Here is a 26632-nt window from a genome sequence, read left to right as displayed (position 1 = left end):
TTTGGTCACGGTTGGTGGGATATCAATTGTATTCGGACTTTGTCTCTCCACTTCAAGCACTTGCATTCTGGTCAATGGCATCCTAGGAAAGGGCACCGGGCTTCACCAGGTCGTGCCCAAGGAGATTCATCACTATCGTTTGGAAGTGTGGCATGCTAGTTCTATTGTCTCCGCTCTTAGCAGTAATTTCCATTTATGTATCAGCATCTCGACTAGAAAATGTTGGACGGCGTCGATCGGTGACACTAGTCAAACGAAGCTCAAAACATTATCATTTATACGCTAGTAGAAAGTGTTCAAAACATTATCTTTGATGCGCGACATGCGGTAGTCGACATAGTTCATAACATTATCCATGAACGTAGTAGAAATAGTACAATAGGCAGCCAATGTCAACTCACACCATGGATTTTTTCCTTTAAAAAAAGGAGAATTCACGCCACGGGAAAATATAAAATGGAGGACCTACCGGCTACCAGCGGCGAGCGAGACGGTGTCGACACGATGAGATCATATCGGAACATGGCCTCCCGTCCGTCCGCGTCCCAATCCGATCGTCACCGCTAGATGCCCATCCGACGGCTTCCGGCCCCGGCGGGTCGCTGTCAGATCCACCGCGCAAGTGCGCAACGGCAGCAACTGGACCGGGGTCAGATCTTGCGCGGACCAGTCCCCCACTGACAAGCGGGACCCACTCGGGCGTCGCTGTGGCGTGAAGATTCGCCACTCGCCAAACTCCGCACTGCGCCGCGCCAGCACCTGCTCTCCAACTCTCCGGCGTCACCAGCAACGTGAGGGCCCACACGTCAGCAAGAGCGCGCGAGATTTGCCCACCACCACCTGCCAACTGGGCCCACCCGGTCTCCCTCCGCCGCTCACCCACCACCTACCGAGCTCCACCTCCACCCGCGACGAGACGACCAATTCATCCGCCCTCGTCGCCTCGCCGGTCCACGTCTCCCCCGCCTCCTCCTCCCATTCGCCCTCCGCGGAATCGCGGGCGAAACCCCGCGTCGCGGCAGCCGATCGCGCCGGATTTCGGGGGCTAGGGCTTGGCCGGGGGTTTGCCCTTCCCGGGGAGGGAAATGGACGCCTCCGATTCCGGCGGAGGCGGCGCGGCGGCGGACGTGGACGTGGGCGGGCCTCTGTGGGACTGGGACAACCTCCTCAACTTCGCCATCGACAACGACGACTCCCTGGTCCTCCCGTGGGATACCCCCCTCGTGACCAACGCCGATCCCGCCGAGGCGGCGCCGTTCCCTACCCCGGCTCCGCTGCATCCAGCGGACGCGGACGCGGAGCCGGCACCACACCCCCCTCCGCCGCCGCCACCTGCTGTGGCCGGGGGAAGCAGGCGGGGCGTGCGGAAGCGGGACCCGCGGCTGGTGTGCCCGAACTACCTGGCGGGGATCGTGCCGTGCGCGTGCCCCGAGCTGGACGAGATGGCCGCCGCCGCGGAGGTCGACGAGGTCGCCGCCGAGATGCTGGCCGGCCCGCGGAAGAGGTCCAGGGCCGCTGCCCCCAGCCGCGGCAGCGGGGCGGCCGCCAGAAGTGGCGCTGGTACTGTGGCTGGCCGTGGGGGCGCGGCGGAAATGAGGTGCCAGGTGCCTGGCTGCGAGGCCGACATACGGGAGCTGAAAGGGTACCACAAGCGGCACCGCGTGTGCCTGCGCTGCGCGCACGCTTCCGCCGTCATGCTCGACGGCGTCCAGAAGCGCTACTGCCAGCAGTGCGGCAAGTAAGCCACGGTTTCCCCCCTTCTCATTGCTGTATAGGCTTTGTAGATGACCCACTGTTGTTGTCAGTAGGATAGACAAGTGATTTCTCGAAGCTGTTTGTTTGTGCAGCCGTTACTGCCGCGCTGAATTGTAGTTATCCGGTACGACCTTAAATGCTAGATTGCCGTTACCGATTTCCGTTATTTAACTATTGATCATTTGTTATGGACATGTACAAACTCTGCATCTGTTCTTCAACATTTAAACAATTATTATGTTTACTGGACTTAAGCTAATTTACAGAAGACGTTTGCATCACAACTTTTGTAGAATCATGTGAAAACCACCAGCGACCGTGTTAGAGAATTCTGTTTCTGCTAGTAGACCATACTAATACTAGTTGAGGACATGCTATATTTGATGTACGAGCCCCCCCCCCCCCCCCCACGTTGAAATGGCGAGGTTCAGTTGAAAGACACATAGCCCAAATGTTTCGGAGTTGCCAATTATGGGTTTTTTTTTTTTCATTTGTATCTGGGATCCAGGCATCCTGGTGGAATCTATCTAGACCGGTTGGAACTCACGTAAAGTTACAGACCACACTCAATTTTTAAGTGGAGTTAGTATGGTATTTTTTTTGCAATCACATGGTATACAAACACATGCCTATACCACCACGCACACACACCATAGGTGAGTGTGTTTCCATTTTCCAAGCACAACCCTCGATTAGCGATTCCTGAATACAGACACAATCGTGTGAGCAAAATGCGGGCTCTAGGATTTGAACCCTGGTGGCTGGAGTCGTATACTTACAACTCCACCAAGAGGTGGCTTCAAGTTAGTATGTTAATAATGTTCATTGAACTTTGCAACGAATATGTAGTTATAATTGTAAATACAACTTTATTTATGAGCCTAGTTAATTTTTATAAACAGAGGTGCAATCTGGAAGGGTGCCTCTAATTTTGCATATGGCTTTACCATTAAGATGATAGCCATTTATCATAAGTACTGCAAGTACCTATGCATCTATTCATGTTTACGTAACCCTTTTTGAGCACTGTTTTAGAGTCTAGTTAATTCTTTGCCTTTGACATGTAACAACGATTACTTGCCCAAACAATCTATTGGTGACTATTCTTCTCTCTCTCTGAACATAGTTCTTTTGCAGGTTCCATGTGTTATTAGATTTTGATGATGACAAACGGAGTTGTAGAAGAAAGCTGGAGCGCCACAACAAAAGAAGACGAAGAAAACCCGATTCAAAAGACACATTGGAGAAAGAAACCGATGAACAATTGGATTTGTCAGCGGATGGCAGTGGTGGTGGTGAACTAAGAGAAGGTAAGATAAGAATAACATTTTCAGCTTTGTCAGGCAAATTTCTGCCTATTTAGCCAGCTCGGCTTAAAATCTTATTGTAGAGAGTCTGGTAGAATACTTCATGTTTGAAGTAGAAGCTCAGGGTTTACTGCTCTGCCCTTAGATGTGCTATTGTCCAGAATCATGTAATATCTGGGGAACATGGGCTTATTCCTAAAGCCAGTGTTGCTCAGTATTTATTTTGGATACACGTGTTATTGATAGTTTACATGCTTAAATGTTTCAATTGACGTTGGAGTAAATCAGTTACCACTATGGATATTCTTAATGTTCCTTAAATGTTTCAAATACTGGTTTGAGCAGCTTCCATTGAAATTTTGTTAGTCAACAAGGCATCAAGTCTGTAACAACTAACAACCAAAATCATGCAGCAACCTTAGCAAATTCGGCAAACCGGTGGAATTGTATTCGTACAACTTTTGCCCTGACCATCACGTTCCAGCTCTCGTGAATGTGCTGCTTGTCCAGGAGGACAAAGTGTTACGCCCAGCCTAGGGGGCAGCAGTCAGCATGAAGGAAGTATTAGGCAGCTGGCCCTAATCAGCTTCAACTAAATATTGATATGAATTTTGTTGTTAGAAAGATTGGATTATTTCTATTAGTTAGGTAAATCTTTGAGATTAGGTTAGATTGTTTAAGGTGAGATGCATCTATAATGGGACTGGAACATGCTATTACCATTAAGCAATGCTTACTTTTTTTTGTACCTATCCTAATTCTTCTCCCTCACCTACAAATATCTCAATATCGTTCAAATTCTTGGTCACCCATTTTTCAGTCTGCAAAGGCAGCTTAAGCTTATGTTCTGAATAACATTTCACTGATTTCTAGCATTGAGCCTTACCCTTAAGCATAACCCCTAGCAAATCTATAGAGCGCCACTTGATTAAAACACTGGCCTTGTTTTATTTTGCTTTTTTTTTCTAACGCCTACTCGATTGTGCGAACCTTCTGGAAATAGTAGGGAAGAGCCCCACCGAAAATACATTAACATTAAAAAAAATTATTTATAGCAATGGATCCACATGATCCAAAGAAAAAGAACACTCAAAGTAAAATATGACAAGCTGTACACCCTCTAGCAGGTCTGTTTAGAGCATCTAACATCGTCGGGGAATTTAGGTATGATACATCTATAATGGGACTGGAACATGCTATTACCATTAAGCAATGCTTTTTTTTTTGTACCTATCCTAACTTTTTTTTTGTCTCAACATAGCCGGTCCCAAGCCCGGGTAAAGGAGGAGGGTTGTGATAGGCGAGGCGAGCCAACGTAAAAAACCCAGCCACTCTTATGGAGATGAAACCCAAAGGAACCTCGTTGGGGCGTAACCCTCTTAGCGACGCGCCACATCGGAACCCGGGTGTGGTGTCAAATGGGCAAGGGCCGGGCCGTCACCCCCTTGGTGGCGCGCCGTATCTTGATCTGGATACGGTGATAAGTGAGCAAGGATCGGGTCGCCGCATCCTTAGTGGCGCGCTGCACCGACGCCCCGGTGTAGTGAAAAATGAGCAAGGGTCTCCGCATTTGACTCGACGAGTGCGGAGGGTAAGGAAGTTAGCCGAGCCTAGTAGGATACGCTTAGGTAGCTGGAACGTAGGGTCCCTGACGGGTAAGTTACGGGAGTTAGTTGATACAGCGGTGAGGAGGCGTGTTGATGTCCTATGTGTCCAAGAGACCAAATGGAAGGGACAGAAGGCGAAGGAGGTGGAGGATACCGGTTTCAAGTTGTGGTACACGGGGACAACTTCAAACAAAAATGGAGTAGGCATCTTGGTCAATAAGAGCCTCAGGGATGGAGTTGTGGACGTCAAGAGGCAAGGGGACCGGATGATCCTTGTCAAGCTGGTTGTTGGGGACTTAGTCCTCAATGTTATCAGCGCGTATGCCCCACAAGTAGGCCACAATGAGAGCACCAAGAGGGAGTTCTGGGAAGGCCTGGAGGACTTGGTTAGGAGGGTACCTATTGGTGAGAAGCTCTTCATAGGAGGAGACCTCAATGGCCATGTGGGTACATCTAACACAGGTTTTGAAAGGGTGCATGGGGGCTTTGGCTATGGCATCAGGAACCAAGAAGGAGAAGATGTCCTGAGCTTCGCTCTAGCCTATGACATGGTCGTAGCTAACACCCTCTTTAGGAAGAGAGAATCCCATCTAGTGACGTTCAGTAGTGGTCTACACTCTAGCCAGATTGATTTTGTCCTCTCTAGAAGAGAAGATAGACGCGCCTGCATTGATTGTAAGGTGATACCTGGAGAGAGTGTTGTCCCTCAACATAAGCTGGTGGTTGCTGACTTTCGCTTTAGGATCCGTGTCCAGCGGGGTAAGCGCGCCAAAGTCGCTAGAACAAAGTGGTGGAAGCTCAAGGGTGAGGCATCCCAGGCTTTTAGGGAGAGGGTTATTAAGGAGGGCCCTTGGGAGGAAGGAGGCGATGCAAACATGATGTGGACGAGTATGGCGACCTGCTTGCGGAAGGTCGCCGTAGAGGAGTTTGGGGTGACTAAGGGAAGTAGAAGGGAAGCTAAGGATACCTGGTGGTGGAACGATGAGGTCCGTAAGGTTATTAGGGAGAAAAAGGACTGCTTCGTATGCCTATATCCGGGACAGGAGTGCAGCTAACATGGAGAAGTACAAGGTGGCGAAGAAGGCTGCAAAGCGGGCGGTGAGTGAAGCAAGGGGTCGGGCGTATGAGGACCTCTACCAACGTTTAAACACAAAGGAAGGCGAAAGGGACATCTATAAGATGGCCAAGTTTAGGGAGAGGAAGACGATGGATGTCAACGAAGTCAAATGCATCAAGGACGGAGATGATCAGCTTCTTGTGAAGGATGAGGCGATCAAGCATAGATGGCGGGAGTACTTTGACAACCTTTACAATGGAGAGGCTCAGAGCTCTACCATTGAGCTAGACGACTCCTTTGATGATACCAGCATGTGCTTTGTGCGACGTATCCAGAAGTCTGAGGTTAAGGAGGCGTTAAGGAGGATGAAAGGCGGCAAGGCGATGGGTCCTGATGGTATCCCCATCGAGGCGTGGAGAGGCCTTGGAGACGTAGCGATAGTATGGCTAACTAAGCTTTTCAACCTTATTTTTCGGTCAAACAAGATGCCCGAAGAATGGAGGCGGAGTATTTTAGTACCAATCTTCAAGAACAAGGGGGATGTTCAAAGTTGTACTAATTACCGTGGAATCAAGCTGATGAGCCATACTATGAAGCTATGGGAGAGAGTCATTGAGCACCGCTTAAGAAGGTTGACAAGCGTGACCAAAAACCAATTTGGTTTCATGCCTGGGAGGTCTACCATGGAAGCCATCTTCTTGGTACGACAGCTGATGGAGAGATACAGGGAGCAAAAGAAGGACCTTCATATGGTGTTCATTGATTTGGAGAAGGCCTATGATAAGATACCTCGGAATGTCATGTGGTGAGCCTTGGAGAAACACAAAGTCCCAATAAAGTACATTACCCTCATCAAGGATATGTATGATAATGTTGTGACAAGTGTTCGAACAAGCGATGGCGACACTGATGACTTTCCAATTAGAATAGGGCTACACCAAGGGTCAGCTTTGAGCCCTTATTTTTTTGATTTGGTGATGGATGAGGTCACAAGGGATATACAAGGAGACATCCCATGGTGTATGCTCTTTGCGGATGATGTGGTGCTAGTCGATGATAGCCGAACGGGGGTTAATAGAAAGTTAGAGTTGTGGAGGCGAACTCTCGAATCGAAAGGTTTTAGGCTTAGTAGAACTAAAACTGAATACATGAGGTGCAATTTCAGTTCTACTAGGCACGAGGAGGGAGAGGTTAGCCTTGATGGGCAGGTGGTACCGGAGAGAGACACTTTTCGATATTTGGGGTCCATGTTGCAGAAGGATGGCGATATCGATGAAGATGTGGGCCACCGAATCAAGGCTGGTTGGATGAAGTGGCGCCAAGCTTCTGGCGTACTCTGTGACAAGAGAGTGCCACAAAAGCTAAAAGGCAGGTTTTATAGGACAGCTATCCGACCTGCGATGTTGTATGGCGCTGAGTGTTGGCCAACGAAGAGACGACATATCCAACAGTTAAGTGTAGCAAGTGTAGCAGAGATGCGCATGTTGAGATGGATATGTGGCCACACAAGAAAGGATCGGGTACGGAACGACGATATACGGGAGAGAGTCGGGGTAGCACCGATTGAAAAGAAGCTGGTCCAACATCGTCTCAGATGGTTTGGACATATCCAACGGAGGCCTCCGGAATCGCCAGTGCATAGCGGATGGATAAAGCGTGATGAGAATGTTAAGAGGGGTCGTGGTAGACCAAACTTGACATGGGAGGAGTCCGTTAAGAGAGACCTGAAGGTTTGGAATATCGAAAAAAATTTAGCCATGGATAGGGGTGCGTGGAAGTTAGCTATCCACGTTCCGGAACCATGACTTGGCTTCGAGATCTTATGGGTTTCAACTCTAGCCTACCCCAACTTGTTTGGGACTGAAAGGCTTGGTTGTTGTTGTTGTTGTATCGTAACTCTTCTCCCTCGGCTATAGATATCCAATATTGTTCAAATTCTTGGTCACCCATTTTTCAGTCTGCAAAGGCAGCTTATGTTCTGAATAACATTTCACAGATTTCTACCATTGAGCCTTAACATTAAGCATAACCCCTAGCAAATCTATAGAGCCCCACTTGATCAAAACACTGGCCTTGTTTTATTTCCTTTTTTTTCTAATGCCTAATCGATTGTGCAAACCTTCTATTTTGTGGAAATAGCAGGGAAGGGCCCCACCAAAAATATATTAACATTAATTTATTTTTTATAGCAATGGATCCACATGATCCAAAGAAAAAAGAACACTCAAAGTGAGATATGACAAGCTAAACACCCTCTAGCACATCCGTTAGAGCATGGTTTTTGAGTCGATGTATAGTCGCTGGACAGTTGTTGTATAGTCGCCGAGTTATACAGCGACTTATGGTGACTATACAGCGACTTTGGTCGACTATACACTGAGTCTTAGCCTTGGCGACTCACTTTTCAGCCACGACTCAAAAATCATGGTTTAGAGCATCTAACATCGTCTAGGAATTTAGGTTTGATACAATTGAGCCCAAGTAGCAGCAATATATGTATCTATGCTTGTTACTGGGGATATTTGTTAAATATTCAGCGCTCTTTTAAATATTCCTTCTCATGTACTCAGAGAGTTTGTGCTATCTAATCTGGAACATTTTTGTCGATATCTTTTGTTATACAGAGGATATAGATGGTGCTACCTGCAACATACTCGAGACTATTCTCAGCAACAACATAATAGACAGAGAAACACCGGTGGGATCTGAAGATATGCTTAGTTCTCCAACCTGTACACAATCCAGCTTGCAAAATGACCAAAGTAAAAGCATAGTGACTTTTGCAGCGTCTGTTGAAACCTGCATTGGTACAAAACATGAAAATGCCAAACTTAACAATTCTCCAGTGCATGACACCAAGAGTACTTATTCATCCTCAGTAAGTTTTTCCCCATACAAATTCGTTTTATTTATTTCGCTGGGATTGCTGTGAAATATCAATATTATTTTCTTTTAGTTTGGTGGAACCTTCTCTTTTCCTCCCTAATGCTTGTAGTAATATTGTATCATCATTCTAGTGCCCCACAGGACGTATTTCGTTCAAGTTGTACGACTGGAATCCTGCAGAATTTCCTCGGCGTCTACGGAACCAAGTATGTAACTGGGTATAGCGTGTATGGATGGTATTTGCAGGTCGAACAAATTGTTCTAACTCAATGCTACACTTTATATGCAGATATTTGAGTGGTTATCTAGCATGCCTGTTGAGCTGGAGGGCTACATTCGTCCTGGTTGTACAATACTAACTGTATTTATTGCGATGCCACAGCATATGTGGGACAAGGTGTGAATCTGCGAATCTGTTAAATCCAAACCACCAATTTCTTCGATCCAAATGAACACAGCTTTTAGACGCATCCAAATAAAGATACACTATCATGATTTGGTTTAAGATAATTTTATACAAACAGTTACACCAATTGCTAATTATAGTACTACATCTGGTCCAAAATTGATGCCTCTATGGCTTGTGCAAAATCAAAGTTTACCACTTCTTAGCGTGACAACTTAAAATGAAATGATTCAGCTTGCTGTGAATTTTTTTATTACATCATAGCCTTTTTGACCTTTACCAACATATCATTAATGTGTATCCGCTTTTTTCATTTCAGTTATCAGAAGATGCAGCAAATCTTGTCAGAAACTTGGTAAATGCTCCAAGCAGTCTTCTTTTGGGTAAAGGGGCCTTCTTTGTTCATGTCAATAACACAATATTTCAAGTGTTGAAAGGTGTGTGCCATGTAATTTGCAATTCCATAACACAAGTACACTGACCATATTGATTCTGTATACTTATAGTTCTGTATAATTCTTAAGTACTCTCTCCTTGCTGATTGCATACAGTTATAGGAATTTACACTTTAACCATGACTCATGGAGAAAAGACTGCATTAGCCCCTTTTGCTGGACTACTAATTATGTTTTGAAGTTGTGCTACTCTAGACCATGCTAAAAAATTGCCTCACTAGACTCTGCCACTGATCACAGACTCACAGCTATAAGTACTGGTTAACGTTCCAAATATACTCTCAAAAGTTAACACTATTTTCCTCAAAAAAAAAAAGCTAACACTATTTGCATGTGCTACGACAAGTTGCAGCGTCTTTGAATTATATATGCCTAAAAGAATTCTCTCATGAATAGATAACCCCTTGTTTTTTCAGTTGTTCGATGCAAGGATCCTGGTCTCATTTCACTGACATGCATAGTTTTAATGTATAGAAATAATCATGAAGTGTTAACACATTTGAGCTTTTCTTAATTAGCATGTGAACTATTGTCATTTAACCGCATAGAACTACATATTATGGCACCTTTTTGTTTTTAGCCTTTTATTACGGAAGTACCTGATTGTTAACCGAGGATCGTAATGTTTGTACTTAAGATGGAGCCACATTGATGAGTACCAGATTAGAGGTACAAGCCCCCAGGATCCATTATGTTCATCCAGCGTGGTTTGAAGCAGGAAAACCAATTGAACTCCTTGTTTGTGGAAGTTCTCTTGATCAGCCTAAATTCAGGTATGACATGCCCTTGCACATTGTGGTGTTTGGCTGATATCTGCTGGCTGTTTCCTATCATGTGGTACCACATCTCTTGTTTGAAAACTTCTATTGAATGTCTATGCTTAAAACATAGCATCTCTTGTCACAAATATGTGATGTGTACTCTCCAGTTAGGGATGAAAACGGACGGAACTGAGTCGTGCCACATTTGTTTTCATATTTTTTCGCGGAAGCAAAACCAAATACAGAAACTCCGGAAACAAAAACGGAAACAAAAACGGAAACAGATATTGTCGAAAATAGATACAGGCTGAATATGGCCAGGACGCGGAGCGATGCAGATATTTGACGGAACCATGAGAATACTTGAATCATTTGAAAAAATCTCAAGCATTCAAGCAATCCAACAAAGTTGTTCTGTAATTCTAGTGTGGTCCCTGATTTGCTATTTAATACGGGAAGGTCAAACCATGGAAGACTCCAGGCATGCATAAATCAATTACATTGTCGCCAATTTTGGGAATATCCGCTTTGGAAGTTAGGCTTGACAAGGTCATGTAATGAGCGTGTTGGATTGGGCCATGCACACAAAACCTAAAACAGAAATTCCATATTAGCTGGAAACGGAAATTCCGTTTCCGCGTCTGTTTCCGCTGGAAAACCTTGTTTTGTTTCCATTTCCATTTCCGCTAAAAAAAATCCGTTTCCATTTTGCGCAATTCCGTTTCCGTTTTTCCGCGAAAAGTTGGAAACTTTCCGCTCCACTTTCATCCCTAGCTCCAGTGTCTACTTGATGAAATTTGACCTTAGCTTCTACAAAAATAATTCTCTAAGAGTCATGGAAGTATACTGTTGTGAAGCTTCTCTTCTCGTGGAGAAAACAACCCAACTTTTACAGATCAGGATAGGATTACGTGATGCAGTTGATGACTTGATGTTGGCTTTAGAAATGTCAATTTTCATTTTTTATAATGACTCCGAATGTGCAGTGCTAGCCTGGTTTTTCCAGTCAGTCATATAAATTACTTAACTGCTCTTCTGTTCAATTTTTTTTTGAGATGTCTTCTATTCATTGTTGATCACCTAGAAAACGCTGGTGGATGGGCAATTCCTTCTATTATTATAGATGGATTTTGTTTCCTTCTTATAAACTTAAATCTGTGCACTAGTAGTTTATATTTGGCAGTCAACAGGAAGAGCACATGAGACGGTTCTTGTAGATAAGCTATTTCTAGATGGCAATTTTTTGTACTTTTGCTGTGGGTAATGCTCCATGGGTGGTTGGTCCCCATTTAATTTAATTTATGTTCTCGTGCAGATCACTTCTGTCGTTTGATGGAGAGTACTTGAAGCATGATTGTTGCCGTTTAACGTCTCGTGAGACCTTAGCTTGCGTGAAAAGTGGTGATCCAACACTTGATCCTCAACATGAATATTTCCAGATAAACATCACTCAAACAAAGCGAGATACCCATGGACCTGGTTTTGTGGAAGTAAGTAAACATTGCCTTTAATGAACTGGGCAAATTTCTTCTAGAGTCTGGTACATGTTAATCTAAATCATTTTTTTTCTAGTGACACCCATCTAGTAATCTAGGATACGCATATGTTGGGCATTAGATTGTTTTGATGCCCTGGCAGTCCTACATAGACAGTGATTAATTAATGTGCATGAACTTATGTTGTACTTTTGCATTCTTCCCATGATCTGCCTGAAGGATTGTACCAAATTAGCAGAGAACTTGCCTAGGAGGCTTAAGGTGTGCGTTTTTGTATGGGTTCGTAAGTAACACATCAATACTCAGAGACATACCGCTCTACAGCATACAGTTTCAGCTCATATTCAACTATTGTTCGTGCACTTCAGAAGTGAAAAACAACATCATTGATGCTGAACATATTAGAATATATGCACTTGCAATATTCTGTGCAAAAGTAGGATCGTAGGTGCCCACTTTGCAAAAACACAAGCATAACATACTTGTTTGACGATATATGTTTATTACATAGTACTAGGTGATGGAAAACTGTATCAAAATAAGTGCATAACGGGGATTCATGGTTCATGCTTATGCACACTTGTGTGATAAAGATACACAGTACATACAATTACACATAAGGCATTGGTATATTTTGGAAGAATTTCGGCAAAGACAATGCATTGTTGTTTGGCATACCAAAACTGGATACTGAGCTACTATTATTATGGTCATTAACAATATGGGTGTGTAGAAACCACATAGTAAAATTACACCTTGAATTAATATAATTAAAAGAAGACAAATTTTCATTTCATTCTTTTTATGGTCTTTGCAGTTTTTAAGCGGTTCCAATTGCACACTGTCTTTATTACAACTATTAACAATCATCTAACTGGATGAAACTTCAGATTACAGTGTCATTCTCCCACACTTGCTGTAGTTCTATATTTTATTTGTTGATCCAGTTCTGTGGTTTTTTCCTTCTACAGGTGGAAAACGTGTTTGGGCTATCAAATTTTGTCCCTATCCTTTTCGGTAGTAAACAGTTATGTTTTGAACTAGAGAGGATACAAGATGCTCTTTGTGGTTTTTCTGACAAGCACAAGGTTGCTACTTCTGACCCTGAACATCGGGAACTTCAACAAACTGCAATGTCGGGATTTCTGATAGAGATTGGGTGGCTAATAAGGAAGCCTTCTCCAGACGAATTTAAAAATTTGCTGAGTAAAACAAATGTCAAGAGATGGATATGTGTGCTGAAGTTCTTAATACAGAACAATTTTATCAATGTTCTGGAAATAGTTGTACAGTCATCAGAGAACATCATAGGCTCTGAGATTCTTTCGAACCTGGAAAGGGGAAAGTTGGAACATCACGTCACAACATTTCTTGGATATTTAAGACATGCCCGAAACATTCTCAATCACAGAGCTCAACAGAACAAGGAAACACAGCTTGAAACAGTGTTGCGTGGTGACATTACTTCAAACCAGCCAAACTGGGGCACCTCTGTGCCACTTGGTAAAGAAGTAAGTTCTGTTGTGTTGCAAGTTAATACTAGTGAGTATTATAATAGTCATGATATGCTTCATCGTGGGTACACCTTTTCATATCAGCATCTCTGAATTAGTCATGATATTGCTGGAAATTTCACAGTACTCGCAATATGGTACTGGCATACACAATCCTTGTAGTGAGCCTGGTTCACACCTTGCTTGATATAGGTTCATAAGAGCATGGTTTTTAAGGCGTCCGCCTTAGGACATTTAGGCGACAAGGTGCCCTAGCAGTGCGTTGGAAATTTGCCCGGTGTAGGTGCTTAGATGCCCGATTAGGCGTCAGAAAGGGGGTGGAAAGCCTTGCCGCCTTAAAAAATATGGTTAAGAGAAATATAATCATGACTGATCAATATGCTCTAAGTGCCACGTGTTGGTTCACACTTCAGAGTTGATCTCCTGACGTGATCTTTTTACTTTGAAGCTGAATGTTATTTTTCTTTGAGGGAAGATGAATGTTCTTAACCTCTGAAACTTTGCTAATGCCAGAATTTCCATATCTATGCGATTTACATTAGATTAGTTGATTTTGCATTTTGATAAGCATAGTGAGTTGGAAACATTATCATGAAATGAGTTCTAATGATAATTAAAAATACCTATTTTGTCTGTAAATGTAACCATCGGCTCATTACCATTGTGTGCTACAAACATGCAAATCATGGTCACTTGCTCAGTAGTCAGTACTACAGATATCAGTGGAAATTGTAACACTGACCACAGTTCTTAAACAAATTTCTAGGTATAAAGGTGTCCTATTTTCAAAAAATCAGCTCATGTCTGTCTATGTCGGTTGTTGAACAAGATGTCATGTAGAAGAGATTAAATCTAGACTATGGTTGAAGAGCTCATGCATTTTACCAATTATGTATCATGTATCAACGTGAGCTAGCAGCAGTCATTCAGTTTGGCAACACAACATGACATCCCCTAGGGTCCACTCAACAAACCAATTCTGTCGAGTTTACCCTAGGGTTGTCATGGTCGAGTAACTTCTGCTTTATGAAAGCGGTGGCACATTATTACTGCATTTATGATTATGTGTTCAGTCATTCTACATGTGAATTAAACCATTATATATGCTCTGTAATCTCTTGCAGAATGTTGGTGCCAGCAGTGAGTTTAGTTTGCACTCTCCGACAAATGTTGAGTCTGAAGAGGAAGAAAGTGTGCCACTTGTGACTAATAAGGCTGTGTCACCTAGGCAATGCTGCCACCCTGAGATGAATATTCGATGGCTCAATCCCGCTTCGGTTGCTTCTATGCCAAGTGGTGCCATGAGAATGCGACTTGTCACGACTATGGTAGTCGCTGCTGTATTGTGCTTCACGGCCTGTGTTGCAGTCTTCCACCCGGATAGAGTAGGGGTTCTTGCAGCTCCAGTAAAGAGGTACTTGTTTAGCGATTGCCCACCATAGTTGATGTTAGGTTAGACTAAGTTTTCTTGCTCTTGCTTTCGCCTGTACCATATAACACCATTCCATCGAGGCATAGCTTGTTTGTATCTGTGATCAAATGCCTTTTCCACCATTGGGCAATGCAGACCTGCATCTTTTTGTTAGGAACTCTGACATAGATGCCTGGAGTTCTCAACCACCAGGTGTATGAAAAGGTTTGAAGGGCTGAGTGAATAAAGAGATCGGGTTTCACATTTTCTATTATCGTATACAGTTGCGCTATTTAGCCTTTTTTTGCGTTGGATAAGTGGGAAGCTTAACTGATCTATATCTAACCTAAACATTTTTCCAAATCCCGGGTTAGGAGATTCATCTGGCGGGGACCATGATTATGCATCTGAAAATAATTAGCATCTTACATTATACATCATGGTGCACGGATTCTGTTTCTAGCATCACTTCAGGTTGATGGTTGCAGAGACGCAATGCTATGTTATGCACATAAACTTGTCGTTGCCTATTCGATTGTCGTTGCCTATTCGATGGTACTCCAGAGGAGGGACCCTCATGGAGGGGAGAAGAAGTAGGGGCTATAGGGCGGAGAGTCCACGGGACGGTGGTACGCGATTTACCCAGCTTCGGAACACCTGCTCGAAGACATGGCCTAGTGTTGCTTGTCTGGAATTATCTGGGCGCTTTCGCGTTGTTACAATGAGTTGTGGTTGTCTCGCTTCTAGCTCGAGATCTGCCTCTAGGGCTCCCGGGATCCGGCTTATATAGGCGCCCGGATCTAGGGTTTCTATGCAGAGTCCTACCCGGAATACAAGTTGCCTAACTACAAAATATTACATTGCCGTGTACGTCAATGATCCACCTATTCCTAACTTGTCATCATGGATCCGGCTTTCTTCATGGGCCTTCACGGATCTGACTCCTGGCATAGACCTCTTCGGATCCGGGTACCTTCATGGGCCTTCATGGATCCGGCTATCTCAGTAGGTCGGTTAGGATCTGACTACCTTCATAGGTCGGTTAGGATCCGGCTACCTTCGTAGGTCGGTTAGGATCCAACTCCTTGTTCCTGGGCTGGACATCTTCCATCTTGATCCACAACAATTGGGCCGCCCGGTGGGTCATATGCCATCACCACCATCTGTGGGCCACTCGGGTTTGCCGGAATCGGACCATGTCGATGGTATACCTATGAAGTATATCCACAACAGTAGCCCCCGGAGTTCTCTGATATTCACCGTTCTTCCATCCAGCTCAGCTTGCGAATGTATCTTCATCCTTTGTTGGAACGAATAATAGAGAATCTTGAAGGACTCCAAACTTCATATCTCCAACCAAGTATTGGTCGAAAACTTCATGATCCAATGATCAGATTCTTCGGAGATACCATCCAACGTAATCTTCGGTGTGGATACGACTAGCCAAATGTGGGTTTGGATCTGACTAGCCAAAATATAGGTCCGGATCCGACTACCAAAATATAGGTGTGAATCCGACTACCAAAATATATGGGTATGGATCCGACTACCAAAAATATAGGTGCGGATCCGGCTACCAAAATTGAGGTGTGGATCCGGCTACCAAAATTCAGGTGCGGATCCAGCTACCAAAATCAAGGTACGGATCTGGCTACCAAAAATTGAGGTGTGGATCCGGCTACCAAAATTCAGGTGCGGATCCGACTGCCAAAAAATATGGGTGCGGATCCGACTACCAAAAATATAGGTGCGGATCCGGCTACCAAAATTGAGGTGCGGATCCGACTACCAAAAATTAGGTGCGGATCCGGCTACCAAAATATAGGTGCGGATCCGGCCACCAAAAATTAGGTGCGGATCCGGCTACCAAAATTGAGGTGCGGATCCAACTACCAAAATTAGGTGCGGATCCGGCTACCAAAATATAGGTGCGGATCCGGCCACCAAAAATTAGGTGCGGATCTGGCTACCAAATATAGATATGGATCCGACTAGTTAACCAGATTTTCGCCATCTTTGAAAATTTTTCTTGACATAACCATATGTATGTAGCCCCCGAGCGTTTAGTCCGCTTGCTCCAAGGAGACTCGATGCTCAGAAACTTAGCCCCCAAGCGTCAAAGTGGAAATTTTTCGGCTTGTTGCTCCAAAGAGAACTTCATCGATGTAGCCCCCGAGCACCAAGGTGAATTTACTTGAAAATCCGGCTTGGAGCTCTTAGAGTAGCTTTATCTTTATATGTGACTTAGAAATAGCGTAATCCCAAGCATCTAGACGGAAATTTCCAGCACTGATACCCGAAAGGAAACACACTTTTTACCTAAGATCAAACCGCAGCCCCCAAGGGTTGGTTCCGACTAAGCATAGCGGAATCAAAACTCAAGTTGCTTTTCCAGCTGTGCACGCCACGGATCCGCCTAACCTTCTCTCATATGGATCCGGCTAGCTTCCCCTGGGACTTCGCGCGGTGCTAGACCTGCTTGAAAACACCTTAAATCGAGGACTATTGTATGTCCAAGTGTCATGTACCTGATACATAAACATAAAAACATATTTGTATTAAATTGTTTCTTTGATCATGTTCAACGAACAAATGTAAGGTGGAACAAAAACGACCTTTGAACAAATGTTTTTAAGCTGAAACTATGCAGCAGTCAAACAACATAAAACTGTCAAGGCGGAAACAACTCGACTACCTTGAACAGTTAATGTAATTTAAAAAAAGCTCGTTAAAGCAAAAGGGTAAATGTATTGGAACTTGGGAAGTGTGTTTTACGTGTTCCTTACTCCACTCATGCACCCACATGGTTAATATCCAAAAGTAAATTGAACATCGATGAAGGATAGTAGCAGCTGTGAAATCAAATACTCAGCAAGTTCTTAAGCTGTCACTATATTACATTGGCACAATCTGGAACTAAGTGGAGACCAAACAACAGAAGTGGAAAACGACAGTCCAGGCGTCGAGAACTTGCAACACACGATCACAAGAAAATAATGCAGTTGGTGTTCTGTTGGTACTGGCATATGATGACAAGGCAACAACCATCGATTCTATAGATCGATTTGGTAAGCAGACTCCAAATATCCAACCCGATAAGGCGATAATAGCTGTACCAAATTCAGTAATAAACTACCCAAAATAATACTCATAGGACAGTTCTTTCATCAAGATCATTGCAAAGTGCTAACACAAAGTTGATCCATTGAGACAATCCATAATATGTACAACCACATCAGGATACATGTGAGTTAATCTCAATAAGCCCCATTAAGGTCATGGACATCTGGTGTTGATCTGTAAACTCCTGCTCAATTACAAGCTTCATTCTGTGCATTGTGCTGTAAGGGCAGCAAAAGCAAAGCTGCAACACCCCTCCTTCCAAGAGCCGGCAAAATCAAGCATGCCATTTGATCAAATGGACAATAACATTTACAGTTTACAGTGTGGATGTTACATCTACATGCATGGGGGGCGGAGATGAAGAGAAGCGGAAAAAGCGCCGTGGCCACCTTGTTTCTTGCTCACTATTACCTAGAATACTTAGGGTGTAATCATCTATTGACTTGTTTCGTTTGGCACGGTTGGGGGGCTTTTCCTAAATGCATGCTTTCTGCAGCGCTGGAAAATGCTATCATATAGCAAATCAAACTGCACCCCAGCTCTTTCTCGATTTACAATGAAAAGGATGTGATCACCTTCAATGATCTTGTAGTACCTGCAAATCAATGGAGCAATTCAGTATGGAATTTTCCCAGTATTGTTGATCAACAAAGTCATGCACAAGTGTATTTTTGCGACTTAAGAGAGCTGAAATCTATCCAGTTCCAGAGTAATGCTATACGTACGGACGGTTTGTTACAAAAAAATCTTACGGACTGAGAATGCTACACAGTAGGCAGCCTAGAGATCAGATTGTGGCCCAGGTTTTCAGTGCGGATAAAAATCTCAACCAACCGAACCACTACACGTCAGTCCGTAGGCTCTCCGTAAGTTGCTCAGTCCGTAACTCCAGCATTATTGCCAGTTCCATCAAGGAATTTAAAACAAGTTTCAGAAATGCAGTACTAACCATATCCCAGGCTGCAAAGGATGGCAGTCAGAATCATCTACTACAAAACGGTTAGGGTGCTCTACTGGAATGCGAGGGTGCGTCATGGAAATCGTGTTCAAAGCCCCGTCATTATCTTCCCAATCTTCATCCCTGAGTATCATCAGCAAGTAGATTAAGAACATGCACAAACAATGAATTGCAAGTATTTTAGCAAGATAAAAAAGGAACCGTAAGCAGCATAATGAATAATTTTGGCTTGGAACAGATGTTTTCACCTGTATCCTTTGTAAGGAAGAGGCGCGCTTTGAGGGTGCCGCCACATGCACATCTGGAGAACTCTGAGAAAGAGCATTGGGTGAACTCCAAGGACGCTTGAGGGCACTGTAATTCCAAATAGCTTTCGTGTTCTCTTTGTAGCATAACTGAAGTAGAATGTATTGGGAAAGGTCTTCAAGGTAGAGTTAAGTCTTAGCGATCCTTGGATTGTGAGGTCAGGGAGAATCCAATCTCCTGAGGAAAATGGCCCAGTATTCCCCAGAAGCAGATCAACTAAACCAGAGAGCCCAACTTTCCTCCATGACATTTCGAAGTGATCAAAGCCAAAATTGTAGTAATTCTTCAGCCAAGGAATGTCCAGCCAGTCATAGAAAATGACACCAAGCCGGCATAGCTGAAGAAGACAAATCGATCTCATGGATCTCCCATCTTCAGCCCTGAAATTTAATAGAAAGCAGGACTCGGTGAGAATTGTATGGAGACAAACAAATGTAGAATCACAATGTCTTTCGAAAAGTAACAATACGGAATCACATTAATCGTCAGACTTCAAGGGAACACTTACAACATGCCATCGAAGTAAGTTCTCGTGGTTCCATTAAGCGCGCCTGACAAGGAAGTAAGGCTCAAAACCCAGTCTTCAGAAGTATCATGCCCAGGGAAAGCCTGATATTAGTATTAAACAATGTGTGAGAATTATAGCACCCATATCGATACAACATAGTCATGATATGTAGCATCATTATCTATATAATATAATCACGAAACTTTCGAATTAGATGGCCCAAATTTAGTGACATTTGCCCCAACATTAATGTGTTTAATTCAACTAATGAGTCAAATCAAGCCTCATAATTGCTAGTTCCTCCTGTATGGCCTTAATTCTATTTGAATGTTCAATACTAAATTTATTGTACCACTGATTATTGAGTAAAAAATATGTCCTATAATGTTTAGTAATTATTTGGCGGTATGAATATTTCTCATTCCCGATGCCTAGTGTTTTGGAATGGAAGAGCATGCTGCCAGCATAAAAATGCAACAAGCAAGAACAGCTTTTTCCACATGCATAAAACCAAGACAGGACAGAAAATCAAACAGAGATGCCTCATTTTATAGCTGCAAAAGCGCACCGCAAACAGCATAATTTGGACCAATCCTAGAAAAGCGCTTTAACCGACTTCATGCTATTGCGGTGATGCTATTTTGGATGGTTTGGAAGAGTACTCCTAGTCACAAGAAAAGGCCCCTTAGAAGGCAAGATAAGCATGAGCATTCGACCTCATCCGGGGCAAAGAGCTATTTGCCAAGTAAAAACTGAAATCCCTCGCTGCACGTACCTTATCGGCGAGCATCTGATGCAGCACCCTCACGACCTGCGCGCCGGCCGAGTGCCCCACGAAGTGCACCGGGTTGTGCTCGTCCCACACGGGATAATGCCCTGAACACGATTGGAAACCGCAGATAATTCAGAATTCTAAATTCAAACTAATCCAAGGTGGTAATGCTGCTGTTGTGTTCATTGGGAAATCAAGTTACCTGTATCATAGATCCTCCCGAACCGTGCGTGGCCGTAGACCTGGCTGTGCTCCGGGCCGTAGTCCACCTGCCCTCCCTTGAGGTAGTAGAAGAGCTCGCGCGCCCTGCAGCCATCAGATTCCCCAACAACAATCAGGTTTTCTCTCAGCTATAGAAAATCTTGTTGAAAAGTGCCATCAGATTCCCCAGCAATCAGGTTTAGAAAATATTATTGTTGACAAGTAGTAGGGCGGACGCCAAATCGTAATCGGCGAATTGTCAAGTTCAATAAATGCGCAACCACCAAATGATGAACCAAGTTTTGCCAAATTGGCATTCTTCCGACCCACCACCCACCTGTCGTGGATGCTGGTGAGCGAGCCCAAATCCGGGACGAGCACGCGGTCGTCCTTCTTCTCGGCGCCGGCGAAGTAGGAGAGCCCCCCGAGCCTCTGCGCGCGGACAAAACAATGAAAAAAGTCAGGCGCCAATTGGACCGCGTGGGCACGCCTCGCCGGCATTTCACCGAACACCCGCCCGCAAAAAAGGCACGTGCAAAGTACGTACCCCCTTGCCGAAGCCGAATATGCCGTGGACGAGTACGATGGGCGGCGGCGAGCCGTCGAGCACGACGGTCGCGTGGTCCTCCGCGGCGACGTCGACGAGCCCCGCCTCGACGGCGGGGCGGCGCAGGAGGAGCGGGAAGCCCGAGGCGGCGGCGGCCTGCGAGATGTCGGCGGCGACGGCGGAGCTGAAGACGTAGAAGCCGAAGAGCAGGTGCACGGTGGCGCTGACCCCGAGCTCCACCAGGCCGAGGATGAACCTCGCCATCCCCCGCCGCCGCTCCCCGCGGACCCAATCACCAGCGCGCTATCGCAGTCGCTCGGTGGTGGCGGCCGCCGCGATTTGCCCCCCCCTTCTCCCCTGCTCCTCCGCTTGTCTCCCCGCGGGAGGAGGAGGAAGAGGAACAGGAGGAGGAGGAGGAGAGGTGGCGACTGCGGCTCCGGGGGACCGGGCCGCGCTCCGTTTTATGTTTCCGTCGCTGGCGGGCCGCTTGCTGTGGCTCGCCGAGGCGGAGGCGGAGGGGGACGTCGCGGTCCGTTGTGGACGGATGGTGCGTGCGTGGTGCGATCTTCTCTTCTTCTCCGGCTAACTTTGGGGGATGAGTCATACGGTTTTCCTATTTATAAACGCGTGCGGTCGATGATGATGTGTATATTCTGGCGCCCGGGGCGTGGGTCGGAGCTGGGCGCTTGCTGGGGAAGCATGGCATGGGGCCGTCGAGGTGTTGGTTGGTGGTTGGTGGCGGCGGTGTCTCGGGTTTGGACGCGGCAGGGTGCCGCGGCGTGGAGCGGATTGGACGCGGTGTCTCGGGTTTGGACGCGGCAGGGTCCCGCCCCGAGCGACGAGCGTTTGCTGTTTGGGTCTTTTTTGTGGCCGGGACACCGGAGCTGTTTCCAATTTCCTCCACTTGTTGTGGCTGCAAAAATCTGTGGCGTGGAGAAGAAGCTTCTCGACGAAGCGGGAGCGTTAGAGCATCCCCACGCCCAAATCCGGCGAAATTTTCTTTCGTCCGGATTGAACGAAAATTTGACCTGGGGTAGTATATTTTCAGTCGTGTGCTCCCCAATCGGCGTTTCTCGGGGAAAAAGAGGATGACCCGGGGAGTCCGGACGAAAGAGGAGACACATGGGCGTGGGCGATTGGTTTTGCTCCATCCGGAGTCTCCAAGCGCTCCCCGGGGGGCCGGGGATGGCGTGGGATCGCCGGATGAATTTAGGCCCAAATCCGGATGAAAACGAGAACCTGGGGTCGCGACTGGGCCGTTTTTCGCCGTCCGGATGTAAAAAACGGCTCGTGGGGGCCTTCTCGGGGAGACGAATGGAGATGCTCTTACCACCCCAAATTCAACACGTGAGGCATAGGCACCACTCCTAAAGGCAGCTTTATTATGACTACTTTCGATTAACTAGCCAAACCAAAATTTTGGTATGACCAATTTTTTTGGCGAAGGATTTGTGCGTCCACGGGCGCGCCCCCAGGCGTTGGCCAGAATTGCGCGAGTCGCAAGCGGGATTGGGCGAACCAATATTTTCGTAGCGGTCTAGATGGAAGCCAAATTTTGCGGGTGGGCCAAAAAGTTGGTAGGGTCAGCGTCGGCGGTAAACCGAACATACCAGAAACTACCACATCGGTCTAAGAACACAATCAGAATCTGATTCTTACCGATAAATGTGACGAGAAGGCCGGTGTCAATCTCTATTCGTTCCACAATGTTACAACGTTCTCGATCACAAACCAAGCAAACGTATTACATTTGATCCAATGTTTTCGATCTCTAACTGTGCAAAGATGATCTCTAAGATGTGGGCGATATGGAGGTCTAGGAATAGTTGGACACATGATCGAGGCTTTTTTTGATCCCACAAAAGCCCTGAAGAATTTGCCAAAGGTCCTACCTATTCATGGTTGGTGTCCATTTTCCTGAAGGAGGTTCGGTTAAAATAAACACTAATAGTGGTCTAGCCTTTGATGCTTGGAAATGAGCTGCGGGAGGCGTTGCAAGATCAATGTCCACCTTCCTAGGACCATGGAGTAAACCCTATGAGGGGGTGACAAATCCTCTCATTGCCGAGGCCTTGGCGCTGAGGGGCGGCGTGATTTTGCTCGTCTTCGAGGATATCAAAGTTTGGTGTTGGAGACCTACTACCTGGAGATGGTGAATCTCTAGAACACTCGTCACGACTCTTGATCGGTTGTGGCACTAATTATTCGAGAAGTAGGAGAGCTAGCTTATAGTTTTAATTCCTTCGCTATTCAACATACTTTACGATCAATGAATGTGAAAGTCTCGACTCATCTTTGTGCCAAGTTGGCTTGCACATTGATGATGATGGGTAGTTGCCTTGGTAGTGTTCCAGACTTTCTTGCAACCGATCTTCAAGTTAGTGAAGTTGTTCTGGTTTGTGTTGAATAAAGGTCTCTGATTTCGCTGAACAAAAGAAGCTCTAGCGTTACATCAAGTCAGTAACGGGTCACCGTCTCTAGTTGTGATAGCTGCATCTCGACGTTCTTCCATACATACAAACTTGACTATAACCTTCAAGATTCTAGACCCTCGACCACTCCACCACAAGAGTCGAGAATCTTAGGCGGGTAGACACACCTTCACAAGGTAGGAACTTCAACTGTTGCTTCATCTCGCGGCCCTATGAAGGAACCAACCATGATGATATGATGAAACACGAGAAACACAAGACATGCTAGCTATCCGACATCGACCACAAAGGAGAAACATGGACAAGCATGGAGTAGATAAACCATTATTCCACAAACCAGCCACCTACACAAGGGATACACGAAGCTAACACAAAAAAACAACTAGTTGTGTAAAGACCCATGGTTTCCCCACCTCCGAGCGCCTTGAAGGCCACATAAGATGAAGGGTACCAATGTGGATGGGGGTGGAGAACTTGAGGACTATGTTCTCTCTGTGATCTTTCCGCTCTAGTAAATTATTAGTTAGTTTGTATTTAGAAGCAACCATATCATATACCCAAAAATATATACTCCCTCCATCTCAAAATATAATGCATATAAGTTTAGTCAAAAGTCAACATCTTCTAACGTCCACCAAGTTTATACAAAAAAAAATTGAACATCTAGAATAATAAATCAATATAAGTAGATTCTCCATAAAGTATATTTTCTCAATATGGATATATATTCAGTATTGTAGATGTTCATATTTTTTTCATAAATATTTTGCCAAACTTAGTATGGTTTGATTTTTTACTAAACTTATATGCCTTATATTTTTGGGCGGGGGGAGTATCAGACAAGCCCATGTTAGATTGTACTTTAAATTGAAGAGATTAGAGAATAGGAAAAAATTGCTCTTTATCTTGGATTTCATGCATGAATTATTTTTTCGTGTTTATACTCCTTTTTCACTACCACGCCATTGAAATTCATACATTTTAAGTTTTACCAACGACAATCAACACTAGGATGTCATAATTCGATTAGTTTAAGTTACCTGATCAGGGATAACTATCATTCACCCTATTTAAGATGTCAATGTAGGATATTGTCAAGTTGAATAATGGGGAGGGAAAAATATAGAATCATGTTTAATGTGGAGTTTTTACATGAGTTGTTGGTTCAAGTTCGTAATCCTTTCTTCACTGCCACACCATCAGAAATCATATATAGCAAGTTTTACCAACAATGATGTTACCACTATTGGAGATGCATTGACGAAGGCTTTATTGTTGGTCAAACATGCCATGTAGGATTTTTATGATGTGGGGAGTAATGAAGGAAGAGGGAGGTTGTATGAACATTAAACAACAGTGATATAGGCTCGAAGATAGCGAGACATGGAGAGAGAGAGGGAGAGAGGGAGAGAGAGAGAGAGAGAGAGGGGGGGGGGGGGGGGGATTGAGAGGGGGAGGGAGAGACAGTTTTCATACCCTTTCACCTATAATTGACCAATCTAAGATCCAACCAGTGGCGTAATTGTATGGCATATTGTTGGTTGATGACATGTGCATGTCTATGTATAAGTTAACCAATGAATTGTTGAAAATTCTCTAACATGATTAGTTTGAGTTACCTAATTAGGAATTATTTGTTAACCTTTTTTGATAAGTCACAAGAAGATTTCTGCGCAGTTATAACATGGAGAGAGAGAGGAAGTGAGTTCTCTTGTAAAAAAAGATGCCCATTCATATGCCAATAGATGCCAATATTTTCATTGTACAAGATGGCTCTGATTCTTCACCCATTTCGCAAACAAATCGAACAAACATTTTCACAACAATGTAAACATCATTCATTTATTTGCTCGAGATATCTAGAGATGACCTCTTTTTGTTCTCACGAATACATAAAAGCTTTGTGTATCGTCACACTCGAAGAAAGAGTTTTATTATACCATGGTTAAAAAGGAATGTATCCCTTGTCATACAAAAGAGCAACTCTCTTGGTAGATCGCGCTTAAGCCTACCGTACCCGCTCTAACCAGGTCCTATCCCCATCCGGGGATAACCATGTTTTCATTCTCATACATCTACTGAAAACATCTTCGTAGTATTGGCCCTAGGTGGTCAGCGTGGTAAGTAGTCTCAAGCAAACATGGATAGAAAACATTCATGATCAAGCACAAAATAAAAATGTCCTCTATACGACTGGATATGCTCTGCTATGAACTATATTTATGGCATAAACAAGTTTGCAGAACATGAACACTCCTAATGATGAAAATTTTACCTATGGATACGAGTATCCATGGGTACCATACCAATATTCAACCACATCGTGGCTGTTATGATATGGATAGGGTATGTGTATACTATTTCGTTCGGAATGTGAATATAAAAATGTAAGCACATATACACATTCAATAGGTAGGCCAAAAAAATTAAATTCGTTAAAAACATGTTCTATTTTGGGATACAGAAAAGGACAATTTTTGGGTTAGAAAAGGAGTATTTTATCTCTTTAAATTTCTTTAGCCCAAAATAGTGCATTTTGTTTTATGGAAACTCTGCCCACATATACATAGCCTATTCGTTTGCGAATAGAACCTTGGCATTAAGAGAAACACCGAATAGTACAAAGCACCCCAACAAAAATAAAAGTTACAATAAAATCTTGAGATGCCCTTCATCTTCAACCTCCAGACCGTGTCGACGACGCGCCGCCGCCGCTGCTCCTCCCTGAGTCGACCTGATGTTGTTGGTTGCGAACGGGAAGTCGCCAAACGGGTCAAGAAGACCACATCCCTCCCGAGGGCGAAGAAGAAGAAGAAATAACCGCCGATGAAGCTCCATGCAGATCCGGAGATCCTCCCAGCCAGAAGTCCTCGAGAATCACACTACTCCCACAAACTTCTTGATGTCGCCGTCGAGATGGGGCTGAAGCCGGGGAGACTTTATTGGAGAAGACGTCACCGCCACCATCTAAGCGCTGCCACACCAAACCTTAACCCTAAAACCGGAAAACTGAGCCCTCTCGCCGAGGGAGACCAAGAACCACGCCGCATCCATGGCCCAAAGGCCACATAATAGGGGCCAATCGGCGGCGCCGATGGGAGGCGGCCGGGAACAGAAGTCGCCTTCTTGA

At 44.7% G+C, this 26632-nt stretch overlaps 2 protein-coding genes across 2 annotated transcripts; one reads left to right on the top strand and one right to left on the bottom strand.

The window, feature by feature from the left end:
• Nucleotides 1-822: 822 nt before the first annotated feature.
• LOC127314378 (squamosa promoter-binding-like protein 9) lies at nt 823-14924 on the top strand. The gene is made up of 10 exons (XM_051344842.2): nt 823-1738; nt 2893-3065; nt 8351-8604; nt 8744-8818; nt 8902-9009; nt 9338-9455; nt 10111-10246; nt 11550-11724; nt 12702-13241; nt 14369-14924. The coding sequence occupies exons 1-10, from the start codon at nt 1086-1088 to the stop codon at nt 14684-14686; spliced, it is 2550 nt and encodes an 849-aa protein (XP_051200802.1). The 5' UTR covers nt 823-1085; the 3' UTR covers nt 14687-14924.
• A 2907-nt stretch (nt 14925-17831) lies between these two features.
• Nucleotides 17832-21670, bottom strand: LOC127314369 (uncharacterized). The gene is made up of 8 exons (XM_051344830.2): nt 21071-21670; nt 20861-20955; nt 20525-20628; nt 20326-20426; nt 19551-19651; nt 18985-19422; nt 18728-18859; nt 17832-18373 (listed from the first exon to the last, which is right to left on the bottom strand). Exons 1-8 carry the CDS (start codon nt 21332-21334, stop codon nt 18214-18216), a joined length of 1395 nt encoding a protein of 464 aa, XP_051200790.1. The 5' UTR covers nt 21335-21670; the 3' UTR covers nt 17832-18213.
• Between the last annotated feature and the right edge of the window lie 4962 nt (nt 21671-26632).

The sequence above is a fragment of the Lolium perenne genome, chromosome 1, assembly GCF_019359855.2.
Source record: "Lolium perenne isolate Kyuss_39 chromosome 1, Kyuss_2.0, whole genome shotgun sequence".
In the NCBI taxonomy this organism is placed as follows: Eukaryota; Viridiplantae; Streptophyta; class Magnoliopsida; order Poales; family Poaceae; genus Lolium; species Lolium perenne.
Note: the sequence above shows the minus strand (reverse complement) of the source record. Positions and strands in the feature narration are given on the sequence as shown.